General features: G+C 45.8%; 1 protein-coding gene across 4 annotated transcripts in view; it reads left to right on the top strand.

Moving 5' to 3' along the window:
- Positions 1-13,943, top strand: part of MBD5 (methyl-CpG binding domain protein 5) — a 122,293-nt gene that overhangs the window by 100,758 nt on the left and 7,592 nt on the right. For all 4 annotated transcript variants that reach the window (XM_038142892.1, XM_038142894.1, XM_038142893.1 and 1 more), the window contains 3 exons: positions 5,420-6,403; positions 8,100-8,329; positions 10,725-11,924. In XM_038142892.1, the coding sequence (XP_037998820.1) occupies positions 5,420-6,403; positions 8,100-8,329; positions 10,725-11,924 (2,414 nt within the window). The remainder of the gene's footprint in view (positions 1-5,419; positions 6,404-8,099; positions 8,330-10,724; positions 11,925-13,943) is intronic.

Below are 13,943 nucleotides of genomic sequence, written 5' to 3'. Positions count from 1 at the left end.
AGAAAAGGTAATTCTGTGTAGGCAAAGGCTGGAAAGTTGAGAGATGTTTCATTCCCTGCTGCTGGAGTTGTTCCTTTAGTTTGGTGATTGCAGGATACACAGCCTGCATTTCATGATTTATTGAATATCTGTGGGGAAAACAGCAAAGGTAAAAACACTGGGATACATTCCTTACACTTTAAACAGCAAAGGTAAAAACACTGGGATACATTCCTTACACTTTAAACAGCAAAGGTAAAAACACTGGGATACATTCCTTACACTTTAAACAGCAAAGGTAAAAACACTGAGATACATCCCTTATACTTTATTACAACATCAGTCTCATTACATAGTTAAAACAATTAAAAATAACTCACATCTTACCAACAACAGCCCAAGATTTCTTTGTTACAAAGCATTTAAAAACTTTCTAGCCAATAACATACTACTAAAAGTTATGGATAATTATTCTAGCCAATATTGTTATTATATTATGTATAATATATATTAATATAGATTTTAGATATTATATATTAATATTAAATTATTGTTATTATATAATACTATTCTAGCCAGTCATTAAGAACACACTTATTTCAAACAATACTTATACTTTCTATTAACAATACACAATACTCCATTATTAAACTTAAAACCTTCTACTGTCTTACTAAACATATTTTTCTACAATCTTAAAATCCATCTTAACCAAACCTAAAACTATTATTTCATGTCCTTTCTCACTGTACTACTGTAACTTTTCTACTTTCAAACTTCACAACTAACTAGAAATTCTTTACTCTTTCTATTTCTAAAGCCTACTTTCACAACTTCCTAAAAATCTTTTTACCTTTACTGTTTTCCCCCCCAGATATCTACGAACAAGCCTGGAGAATGTTTTCTGCTTTAAGGAGGTTGTGTTATTTTTGTGTTATTCCCTAAAACTGCAGAAACCTTCACTGAGCCCCTTGCTGAGCCCTCCCAGCAGCACAGGGCTCAGGGGGGAGCTTTAATCCAGAGAGAGGAATTCTGTTGGATTTCCAGGAGAATGGAAATGTTCTTTCTGTGAGACTCAGGTGAAATGTTGAGTGGTTTGTGGTATAATAATAATTTTTTTAAATAATAGTGAGTTGCCAGCCTGCATCCAGTGCTGTAACAAGACTGGGAAGAGGAATATTGGGGTTTCTGCTCTGTCAGTTTTGGGGCTGGAGCTGGTGAAATCCCCTGTACACTGAATTTCCAAGAGCCGTTCAGCAGAGGAAGATGTCTAGAGGAACCTCTCATGTTCATATTTCAGTTTGTGGCTTGTTTTTTTCCCTTTGTTTTGAAGTATTTTAATTGCTCAATCTCTTTTCTGTGTCTGTGCCAGCGATTCAGAACAGCTCCTCCTCAGAAATAGCTCCTGAGAGAAAAAACCCTGTGAATCCCCACAATTAGCTGCTTATTGCCCAAGCTTTTAATATTCTAACCACATGGACCAAGTTCTGGTATTCCAGCTCTTGTTTTCTTCTTCCTCAGATCATATCTTTAGTTCCCAGGTAATTTTCAGGGTGTGTGTGGTGGGATTTGCTCTTTTTGTAGGATGGAACTGCGTCGCTGGGGGATGGATTTGATTGCAGGGGTTTATTTATTTACCTTTCTCTTGCTGGTAACGTGTGGTTCACGGGGTGGGAAATCTGTGTTTGAGTGTTGAACATTCAACATCCAGTTCCTGCTAAGAAAGCAACTATAAATATCCATAAATATCCATATCCATAAATATCCGTGTCCATAAGTAAGGGGATGGAGTGAAAAGATTTGGGAATAAAAGCTCTGGACTGCTGAGAAGGGAAATGAAGGGAACCTCAATAACCACAGCAATTAAAGATATCAGTGGTGTCAAATATGAACATTTTAATACAAGGGGAACTCTGGGTCTAGAAGCTCAGAAGTCACCAAAACCTGGCAGATTTGGCAAAAAAAAGGCTGAATTTCCTTCTCTGAAATGGGAATTTTTCCTGGTGAAATGCACAGAATAGAAACAGTAAAATATCATTCAACAGGGAGGAGCACGACACAAATCACTGAGGGTGAGGAGAGGAATTTGTTTTAGCACAGCCAAGAAAATTGGGACTGGAACATGGTGCTGGAAAACAAAACTCCCAAAAGAAGGGTTTGGGAGGCTTTGATTTAATCACCTCAGTGCAAACTGTTGAAAACACAAATCAAACCAAACAAGTCTGGATTTGCTTCCCAAAATTACTTTATATAACCTAGAATTACAAAATCAGGAGAACTTTTGGACTCCGGGGTCAGAAGAGTATCTGACAACTTTTTGGGACTTGTTGTGTCTGAAAAAAAAAATCCTATTAAACTAGAATCACCCCTAGACAGGATGGCAGGAACCTTCTCTTCTAATTATAAAGCAGATTTAAATATTAAATAAATATTATTTGGGGTTTATAGAAACATCTAGAAGGACTTTGCCTTGCTTGGGAGAGACTATAAGGAATCACTTACTTAAATATATTACTTAAATTTAAGTTATTTCAGTTTCCAGCTTCTTTTTCCCACTCTTGTTTCTGAATAATAACTTATTTTTCCCTTGTTATTATTTTGGGGAAAGGAAAGTGATCATTTTTCTCTTCAGTTAAGAACTGTGAAGAACAAGGAAAATGTTTAGTGCTTGTTTGGGGTTTTCTGGTGTTGTTTTAGCTCTTCAAATTTGAATTTGCCAACAATTGTCAGTCAGTCACCTGGTCGGTGTTTTAACTGCCATGCAGCTTTCTGGGATTTTATATTGATAAAAGTCAGGGAGTGTGTAAAAAATAATAACAAATTAATGTAGAAGGATGAGTCTTATTAAAGATATTATTACAGAGAAAACCTGCATTAGTTCTGTGGGATTTCCCACACATATTTAGCTGAAAATGGAACCAGTGGGCAGCTCCAGCTTTTGCTGCAGGGAGGAGTGGGGATTATTGGAGGAAATAATGCTTTTTATTGAATTTTTAACTTCCCAAATCCGCAGTGGAGTGTCTTCCTTCATTTGCAATGCATCTGCCACAGCTGTGAGTGGGAAAATCCTGAATTCCTGCTCCTGCTCTCACGTGCTGTTTTCTTGACTCTTTTACTCAAACACTGCTCTGCTGGCAGCTGAGCACATCACAACAGCTTCCTCCAAGTCATTTCCAACCCAGCAGTGCTGGGGAAATGCAGAAATCACAGGAGATGGGCAGGGAGAAGAGCCAAGACTGAAACTGGGACAGGTATTGCATTCTAAAAATTAAATTTAAAAAAAACCCTAATTTTATTAAAAATTTTAAAAGCCTAATTTTATTAAATTTTTTAAACTCTAATTTTATTAAATTTTAAAAGCCTAATTTTATGGACTTCTGTTGTCCTGGGCTTTTTTTGCCTTTCCCTCAAAATTTTAGGGAAATTTTTCAGATTTCAAAGATTTCAGCTTTGGGGTTTTGGAGTTTGGGGGTTTTGGGATTTTGGGGGTGTTGCCATCATTCTGTCCTTTGGTCTGAGGCCAGCTATTGGGAAGCTCTCCCAGCTCCATTTTCCAGTGAAAATGACTTTGCATGGATGTCCTCAAAATTGAATATTGACTTGTTGGGATGGTTTTTTTGATCTCTGGTGCCACAGAGAAATTTGTGCTCAGCTGCAGCTGTACATTCTGTAAATACACCCAGTCCAGGACTTTTCCAGCCCAATTCCTGCTGTGCCAGGTTGGACAGAAGCTGAGGGGAATATTTATTGATGCTTTATTTTCTGCTGAAGCCTGGCTGCTCATCCCCTCTCTGACTCCCAACTTCTCCAGTCTGGATTGAAATAAGAACACATTTTCTGCCTCCTACTCACTATCCATCAAGACTTTTTTTTTTCTTCCTCAGGAGCAATTAATTAAGTATTTAATTAATCTGGAGAAAGGTGTTGAATGCACTTTGGGCCTCTCAGAAGATGGGGGTTGGGAAACAGAGCCATTTGTCCCCAAAACCTGGCAGCACTTCTCCAACTTTGAGATCCTCTTGCATGGGCTCGTTTACCTGAGCAGAATGGGAAACAGGAGCAGCAATAAATTACAAACAGACATGAGGAAAATACCCAAACCAGGTTTGGTATTCAGGAAGGCTCTCCAGAATAATTTCCTCGTGCCTGAATTAAAAATCTCTCCATGTGCTCCCCAACACATCCAAGGGGGAGTGGTGCAGCTGATTCCTCCCCTGGGAATTGCTTAAATCTGCAGGTTGGTCTTTGGGACTTCTCATGATTTTTAAATCCTTGGGGCATTAGTTCTAAATACTGATTTGATTTCTAAAATTAAATGAATGAAGTTTGCTTCTTGTGAAGATGAAGGATTTTGACCCACTCACCCAGAGTGGGATTTGCTCTGCTCTGCAATTGCACTTTGCTCTCACCTCACCTCACTTTATTATTTAATTTCTGCTCTGAAACGTGATACTGGCACTGGGAGAGAGGGGTGAGATTTGTTCTCTTGAGTTCAAAGTGTTCTGTGTTCATTTTGTACCTTTTGGAGTTGTCACAACGTTACAGCACTTAAAAATGGTAATTTTAGTTTAAAATGATGTAAAGGTTTGGCTCAGTTCTTATCAGTTGAGTGTGCTGGCAAGTCCCTTTCTAAAGAGTATTTGTTCAGAAAAATGGGAATTGATATTTGTGATCATTGATGCCTTTCAGTCTCTCATCCTAAGAGCTATACGAGTGACCACTGTCAATTCAAAACTGCCTTAAGTAAAATAATAATAATAATATATATTTCAGCTTTGCTAAAGGGGTATAAAGTTATCCAAATGAACATTTTTACTCTTTCTTTGTAGCCTTCTCATGGTAAATTTACCAATTGCCCTTTCTTTTCATCCCAAGTGATGGATTTTACACCACCCCAAATTACATTTTTCCTTTACAAATTGTGAATTCCTGCTGACCTGGAACAGTCTCATCGTACCATGGTTTTTTGGTTTTTTTTTAATTCAGGAGTCCAAAACAATGCCTTAAATAATAATCAAAAATCCAAAACCCATTTAATCCAAATGATTTAAAACTGGAAGTGGATCATGGACTCAGTGTTTCACCCAACATCATTCCTGTGATCCTGGTGGTTTATTCCAGCCTGGTCCATGGCTAACTCTGTTAAGTCATGGCTGGTTTTGGGTTTGTGCTGTTGAAAATCTGTGATTATATATGAATTAAATGCTGTTAAAGACCTTTAAGGGAAGTACAAGTGCACAATGCCATAATCTCCAATGGGGCACGGCACAGAGTGGCTGGAGCATCTCGTGGCACATCCATTCCTGTTTTTCAAGTGCTCCAGTCTGGATTCCCCAACCCCTTTTGCCGTGGCTGGTTGGGCTGAGCCGGGTGCTGTGTGCCCTGGAGGTGTCTCCCAGCAAGCAGCCCCCCGTTAATATTCCCGCTCTTCCCATTCCAGGGGGTTTGGGCCCGTCGTCATCGATAGCCATCGCTGGCACCAGCCAAGCTGCCATCACCAAGACCACGTCTGTGCTCCAGGATGGTGTCATTGTCACCACTGCAGCTGGGACCCCTCTGCAGCAGGGCCAGCTGCCCATGGGGGGCGAGTTCCCCTTCGCCGGCCACGAACACTCGCTCCACTTCCCGCAGAACAGCTCTTCAAACAACAATCTGCCGCATCCTCTGAATCAGAACCTCCTCAATTCCCTGCCTCTCTCTCTGCCGGTGAATCAGCAACATCTCCTAAACCAGAACCTCCTAAACATCCTCCAGCCTTCAGCAGGAGAAGGCAAGTCTGAGGTCAGCCTCAACCCTTTGGGTTTCCTGAACCCCAACGTCAATGCTGCTTTAGCGTTCCTCTCCGGCGACGTGGACGGGCAGGTTCTGCAGCCCGTGCACTTCCAGCTGCTGGCAGCCCTGCTCCAGAACCAGGCCCAGGCAGCCGCCATGCTCCCCGTGCCATCCTTCAACGTCACCATCTCCGACCTGCTGCAGCAGCAGAACGCCCCCGCGCCCTCGGTCACGCAGCTGCCGGCGCCCCCCGAGCCCCTGCCCGAGGGCGGCAGGGTGGAGAACCTGCTGCCCGCCGCCGTGCCCGGCTTCCCGGGCGCCGAGCCCGCCGCCAACCCCCTGCTGCTGCCCGCCGCCTCCGGGGCCTCGGCGCTCATGGCCCTGAACCCGCAGCTGGTGGGGGGCGTCCTGAGCTCGGCTGGCCACCCCGAGGTGGCCATAGCCACCTCCTCGCAGGCCACCACCACCACCACCACCACGTCGTCGGCGGTGGCCGCGCTGTCGGTGTCGGCGCTGGGCGGGGGCACGGCCGTGGTGTCCATGGCAGAAACGCTCCTGAACATCTCCAGCGGCGCGCCGGGGCCCGCCAAGCTCAGCAACAGCTCCGTGGTGCCGCAGCTCCTGAACCCTCTCCTGGGCACGGGCCTGCTGGGTGAGTGCGGCGCTGGGGGAAGAACAAAACCTGAGCAGGGCTGGGGAGGGAGAGTTCACAGAATTATGTCAGAATGACCAGGCTGGGAGAGACCTTCAGGATCATCGAGTCCAGCCCAGCCCCAGTCCTCAGGTGAACCCTGGCACCCAGTGCCACACCAGGCTGTGTTAAACACACCCAGGGATGGTGACTGCACAGCTCCCCGGGCAGCCACTCCAGGACTTTATCACTCCTTCCATGAAAACTTTTTCCCGATATCCAACCTGTATTTCCCTTGATGCAGCTCGAGGCTGTGTGCTCTGGTTCTGTCGGTTCCTGGAGAAGGAGCCCAGGCCCAGCTGAGCACAGGCACCTTTCAGGAGCTGTGAGAGTGAGGAGGGCAGCCCTGAGTCTCCTTTTCTCCAGGCTGAGCACCCCCAGCTCCCTCAGGGCTCCTCTCAGGGTTTGTGTTCCCAGCCCCTCTCCAGCCTCATTGTCCCCTCTGGACGTGCTCCAACATCCCAAGGTCCTTCCCAAGCTGAGGGGCCAGAGCTGGATACAGTATTTTCAGATTCAGAATTTCAGATTCTGGTTTTATCTTCCTTTCTTTTCTTGGTGTTGCTGGAGCTTGTTGTTGAGCAAACGCAATCGTTCTTGTAAGAAATTAAAATAGCGTTCTGCTTTCATTCCTTAATGTTTATTATTCATCTTGGGAATTATTAATTCTGCCACCTAAACCTACTAAATCCACCTGAAAATTGTGTGAGCAACTGGATTTATTTCATTGCTCAGGAGCATCCCTGGGTCAGCTGGGAGTGCCTGTGGCAGCACAGGGTGAGCAGGAGTAGCTGTGCTGGAGATGGCAACCAACCAACATCCCAAAGCAAGTGATGAAGAACTCCTTAAATACAAGGTTTTTCCCTCCTGGGTGATGATTTTTCAGTTATTTTTACCAAAAACATATCATAGAGTAGGTGCTCCTCTGTTGGTAATATACTCCTGGTGGGAATTAAATAATAATTAAATAATGCCTCACCCAGACCTCAGTGGATGCAGTGAACTCAACCTACTTGGCATTTTCCATACAAAATACACATAACAGTGACTTTTCAAATGGCACTTTTAAGGAAATCACAAGATATTAATTTTTAAAAGAAAGAAACTAGAAAATTTATGTATTTTAAGGTTTATTATTTCATAAAGTCGGGTTTGACAGTGTGGGGTTTTTTTAAGAGGTAAAACGTTCATGTAAAGTGAAATTTTCATGTAATAAAAAATGTTAATTCAGCTTTTACTTTAGAATGTAAAAGAGTAAAAATCCATCACTCTAGAATGTAAGAGAGTTGTTTGGAGTGTTGTGTGACACGGCTGAGCCAAACAGCCTTTTCTCCTTCTCAGCTGGTGAAAAACTCATTTTGTTTGGGGTTTAAATGTTTGTCTCTTTCTCTCCCTCTCCTCTCCTCATGCCCCTCACCACCCCAGCAGTGTTTCAGTGAGATTCCATAGCCTGGAATTCCACAGAAGCTCCTCCTGCCATCCCTGCTGTCCCAGGAGTCAGGAGAGGTGACACAAAAGACCCAGCACTGGGGAATTCAGGAGCAGAGCCCCGTTCCCAGAGGATGGGGGAGCAGGGTTGTTCTCCAGAGGTTTTTTGGCACTCGGTGGGCTTGGAGTGCAGGGAATTGCTGAGTGGTGTTTGCCTGTGCTTGCCTTGCAGGGGAAATGTCATCCCTGAACACTACTCTGAACAACCATCAGCTCAGCCATCTCCAGTCACTCCTCAACAACAATCAGATGTTTCCTTCAAATCAGCAGCAGCAGCAGCAGCAGCAGCAGCAGCACCTTCTCCAGGGCTACCAGAACGTGCAGGGCTTTCAAGGCCAGCCCCAAATTCCTGGCCCAGCCAACAACCCAAACCCCATGGCGTGTCTGTTCCAGAATTTCCAGGTAGAAAACAAAAGTAAATCAATATTCAAGCAAGTGTGCAGCTCTCAGGAGGTAAAATTCCATCCTCCAGAGTCTGGGGGTTTTTTGCTGATTACGACAGTGTTATTTATATAATTACATGAATGTAAATACATTTATTACATACAATATGTTCTTTCAGTAGCTGATGGATTTTGCAAATCAGGAACATTTGTTATTGAAATTTTATCCCTTTCTCCTGAGGAACTGGGTTTAGTTGCTTTAGACAGAGTTATGCTGCATGTATTGAAATAAGTTCCTCTGTATGCTGACAATCACTATAGAATTTTAACAAAACTCTTTTCCATCCCACAGAAATTATCCTAAATTCCTGCTCAGCCCATTCTGATAATTCAGCAGCGAGAAATAAACCCTGATAGTGCTTTGCAGTAATTAGAATTAGTAGTTGGTAATTAATAATTTGTTCTAAGTGACTGCGTGCACCAGTCCTCTCGTATTGCCACTGCAGTGGGATGGAGGAGCTGTGATGGGGATTGGGCAGCCTGGAAAAACAGGGATGGGAGTGAATAAACAATGCCAAACTGGGCAAAAACCAGACTTGCCTGCTCTCCACATAACACAGTTATTCCAAATTCAGGCTGGGCATCAACAGAGCCAAACCAGGTGACAGAGCCAGGGTGCAGGCAGGGATTTGTTGTTCCTCAGCATTGCTGCAGAAGTGCAGGTGTGAGGAGGGGAAAGCTGAGGGGCCAGGCAGTGCTTTCACCCTTCCAGGAGGAAAAAGGAGCTGGGGAGAAGCTTCCCTGGAAAATCTCAGCTCGCTGCCTGTTCCCTCTCTCATAGGAGTTCTGGTGGCTTTAGCCCAGTAATGTTTTGTGCCCCATTTCCAGTTATATAAATAGTCACAGTAAGTAGTTAAAGGGCTTTTGGAATATTTCCCCTTTGGTTTTTACAGTTTTTGTTGGAGTGCTCTTGTTGGCATCGTGTTCCCTGCCTGTGGATGTGACAAGGAGTAGGAAAAGCTCAGGTGGTTGAATCTGGAGGTGCCACTTTGCTGTGGCTTAGTCTTGGTTTTCTTAGTTTTATCTTTTAAAATATTTTAAAATATTTTATTCTATTATTAGTCTCAATAAATAATAAAACACAAAAAATATAGAACTCCACACTATTCTATTAAAAACCAACTTATTTCTTAGTTACAATACTTTATAAATATTTTTAACTTATTAACTTTTACTAGGCAATATTACTATTATTTCCAACACTAATTATGTTTTTTCCCACATAATCTTACTACAATACATCTTTCACAATTCTAATTCTCTAGAATATCAAATCTTTTTACAAAACCATATATTATTACTTATTTCTAATTCAATCTTTCAACAATATCATCTTTATTCCATAGATAATGATCTTCTCAAGTCAACACACCTTATCTCAGTATTTACGTACAAATATACAAAACTATATAAACTTGTTATCAATTTTTTTTAATTCTCTGTAAATCCATTTCTCACAGCTTAGAGCACTGGGGTGTGGGATGTTGGGCACTGGAGATCCCATGGGAAAGGCACACAGCAAAGGGGAAAGTAGGATTGTGAACCAATCCCAAAAGCACAGTGGTGGCATTCAGGAATTCCTTGAGGAGCACACCAGGACAGGAGCAATGCTGGGGTCGGGGAAGGAGAGAGGAGGAACGGAGAGCAGAACTCAGAGCTTGTGGAGTTGAGGTCTCTCCTCCTCTGGAGATGCACAGAGCCCACCTGGCTGTGATCCTGTGCTCCAGCAGGAGGCTGGACTAGATCAGCTCAGCTGGAGAAGGGAAGGCTCCTGGGGGCCTCAGAGCATCCTCCAGTGGCCGGAGGGGCTGTGGGGAGGCTGGAGAGGGACTGGAGGGACAGGACAAGGAGGGGTGAGTTCAGACTGCCAGAGGGGAGATTTAGGTGGAGCATGGGAAGGAATTCCTGGCTGGGAGGGTGGGCAGGCCCTGGCACAGGGTGCCCAGAGAAGCTGTGGCTGTCCCTGCATCCCTGGAAGTGCCCAAGGCCAGGCTGGACAGAACTCGGAGCACCCTGGGACAATGGAAGGTGTCCCTGCCTGTGGTAGGGAGTGGCACTGGGTGGGCTTTGAGGTCCCTTCCCACCCAAACCATCCTGTGTCTCTGTATCAGAAATACTGACCCCGGTGAAGTTGTGTAGGACTTGAGAGCAAACAGGAGCCTGCTGACACAAAGCCCGAGACAGTGGCTTTGCTTTCCTCTAAATCAGGCTTTTAATTCCCTCTCTCCCTTGTTCAGTTTGTACCTGGTGTATAACAAAAAGAAATGTGCTGTAGTGAACAACCACAGAGTTTATCTGCTGAAACCCGGCTGGAGTTCAAGCAGCAATTCCCATCTTGTCTCTCCTTTCCCCAGGTGAGGATGCAGGAAGACGCCGCCGTCCTCAACAAAAGAATGATCACCCAGATGGGCATGGCGCCGGTTCCCGAGAGCTCCACCACTCTCCTTCCTCCCTTCCAGGAGCCCCCCTGCGACCTGCAGCAGAGACCTGACCCATCCCTGGGCCAGCAGGCCAAGGACAACCCCAGCGCCGCCGCCGCGGGCGACGCCTCGGTGGACGCCATCTACAAGGCGGTGGTGGACGCGGCCAGCAAGGGCGTGCCGGTGGTGATCACCACGGCCGGCTCCAGCGCCGCGCAGCCGAGCCCCATCCCCGCCCTGAGTGCCATGAGTGCCTTCACAGCCTCCATCGGGGACCCCCTGAACCTGTCCAGCGCCGTCAGCGCCGTCATCCACGGCCGCGGCGCCGAGCACGAGGGGCGCGGGCGCGGCGGCCGCGGCGCGCGGGGCCCGAAGAACTCGGAGCACGGCAAGAATTCCAGCGAGGGGGACGGCTACGAGTATTACAAACCGGCCGCTTGTAACACGCCCAAAAAGCAGTGGGAAGGGGAGCAGAGCCCCGGGGGGGAGATCAGCAGGTGGAAATGCGAGGAGTTCCTGGAGCACTCCGCCCACGTCCACGGCAGCCCGTGCCACGAGAGGCCCAACAACGTCTCGGCGCTGCCGCTGCTGCAGGGGGAGCAGCACCAGGCCCTGCTGGCGCAGCGGAACTGTCAGAGCGAGAAAACGCTGGAGGAGAATTTCAGGTATAACAATTACAAAAGAACTATGATGAGTTTCAAGGAAAGACTGGAGAACACTGTGGAACGATGTGCACACATCAACGGGAACCGCCCGCAGCCCAACAGGGCCTTCGGGGAGTTGCTCAACGCTTCCAAACAAGACCTGATCCTGGAAGAGCAATCTCCCAGTTCCTCCAATAGCTTGGAGAGTTCCTTAGTGAAAGACTACATCCATTACAATGGAGATTTTAATGCCAAAAGCATTAACGGGTGCGTGCCCAGCCCCTCGGATGCTAAGAGCATCAGCAGCGAGGAGGAGCTGCGGAACCCCGAGTCGCCCTCGTCCCACGAGCTCATCCACTACAGGCCGAGGACGTTTAACGTGGGCGACTTGGTCTGGGGCCAGATCAAAGGACTGACTTCCTGGCCTGGCAAACTTGGCAGAGAAGAAGAGGTTCACAATTCATGCCAACAGAACGCTGAGGAGGGGAAGGTATATTTATGTCTCTATGCGCATCTCTCTCTCGCCCCACCGGCACACAAATCAAAATTTTGTCCTATTTTGTCTCTTCTTTAGCAGCAAAAATGTTGGTTTTTTTCCTAGCTGTAGCTTGTAGAGCTGAGTTTCCCCCTCATTTCCTGCCAGGGCCGTGAGACAGGTTAGATTTGGGCTTTGCTAAATGATTTTTTGGTGCTAACAAGAAGTGGTTCTCACTTACGTGGTGTGTTCTGACAAATTCCTGGCTGTGTCCAAAGCATCTGATACGGAAATACCTGAAAGTGCTGAAACTGCCTCATCAGGTTGAGGAATCTTTAATGAGTGAAATCTTGCTGATTGACACACACTTCTCACAGGAAATGCACACGCATTTCCAACTCTAAAGGAGGTTTTGATCATCATTTAGTAATAAGGAAAGTGTTCCAATTTGCTCTTTCATACTAAAATTCTTCTTTTGTGTCAACAAATCACGTGCTTGTTGGGGAATATACAGGAAATGCAGTTCTCAAGGAGTTATTGGTAATTTTATTATGAAAAATATTCCCAAATCTGGTCTCCACTGCTTGTGTAACATTTTCTCTTTGTAGTTCTTACAGAATGCTGCACATCTCCCACCTATAAATATTAAAAATTTTTTAAATGCATAAGCAGAAAGTGGAGATTTAAGGAAATAGGGGTTTGTCAGTGACACCAAGAAATCAAATCACTTAAAACTGAGGAGAGTGGGTTAGACCAAGGTGTTCTTTCCCCAAAATTGAGCCAGGAGCAGATACCCAGAGGAGAGAAGGGACGAGAAACTCATGGCAGGGACACCTCCCACTGTCCCAGGCTGCTCCAAGCCCTGTCCAGCCTGGCCTGGGACACTGCCAGGGATCCAGGGCAGCCACAGCTGCTCTGGGAATTCCAGCCCAGTCCCTCCCCTCTGGAGCTGTAAATCCTGGATGCTCCTCCACTGTGGTTTCACCCCCAGAGCAGGAGAACTTCGGTGTCCCTTGGCAGGTGAGAGTGCTGAATATTCCAGAGCTTTCCATGGATTAATCCATCCCAGCCCAAACCAGGAGAGTGTTTCAGAGCTCGTCCCTCAGGAAGCTCAGATCCCTGAGTTTCGAGTCAGGTTAGGAAGTGGAGGCACAGGAGAAGATCACAAACTCCTAGGGATGAAACAAAACTGCAGGAATTCCATGTTCAATACCCCTGTCTGAGCCAGGAGCACAGGAACAACATTCCCATTCCCAGTGTGCTTTTATGGATTAACAGCATCTGTGTGTCCAAACCTCTGTGAGTGTTTAACAGCAAGGGAAGGTTTCTGTTTTAGAACTTGTGTACAGGGGGGAGTTTTCTTACCTGCACTCCTGAGCAGTTTGGTGTTTCCTGCCCAGCCTGTGGCTCCCGGGATGTGCTGTTGGTTTTGTGCCAGCCTTTGCTGTGGTGGGGTTCCTGGGCACTGTATGGGAACTGTGGGGTGTTAAATCCAGTGGCACCCATTTTATTGGATACTGAACACAAAGCCAGGGAAGCAGATCCTTGCAGTGCTCACAGCAAGGTGGAGACCAAGTCCAAGTTCTCCATGAGGAATTCCCACATCGTGGATCACCTCTGGCATCAGATCACCTTGAATTAATCATTTTCAATTGAAATATGGAAGAAATGGGTTTAATTCTTTCAAGAAGTGTGGGGTGAACGGCCATTCCAAGGGGCCGGAGCTGAGGGTGGGATACAGGGAGAAACCCACTGCAGACCAGAAGGAGTCACCTGGAAAACCACAAAGAAACACCCTTGGAAACCAAATGTTCTTCAAGAATTCTGCACCGGCCCGTGGTGGGAGTGACCTGCAGCACCTGGGAAAATTCCTTTTTCTCTGGAGCTTCCTGGAAACATCTTTAAAGTCTTTGTGTAACCAAATGTGACCCTCCCCTGTTACATTAATTTGCTGTTGGGGTTTGTACATTCTCTGCTCTTTAGATTGTTTATTACTTGATCTTTGTTTCCATTTAAAAGACTTTGGGCATTCAG

Source organism: Motacilla alba, chromosome 7 (assembly GCF_015832195.1).
Source record: "Motacilla alba alba isolate MOTALB_02 chromosome 7, Motacilla_alba_V1.0_pri, whole genome shotgun sequence".
Taxonomy (NCBI): Eukaryota; Metazoa; Chordata; class Aves; order Passeriformes; family Motacillidae; genus Motacilla; species Motacilla alba.
This window is presented reverse-complemented; position numbering and strand designations above follow the sequence as displayed.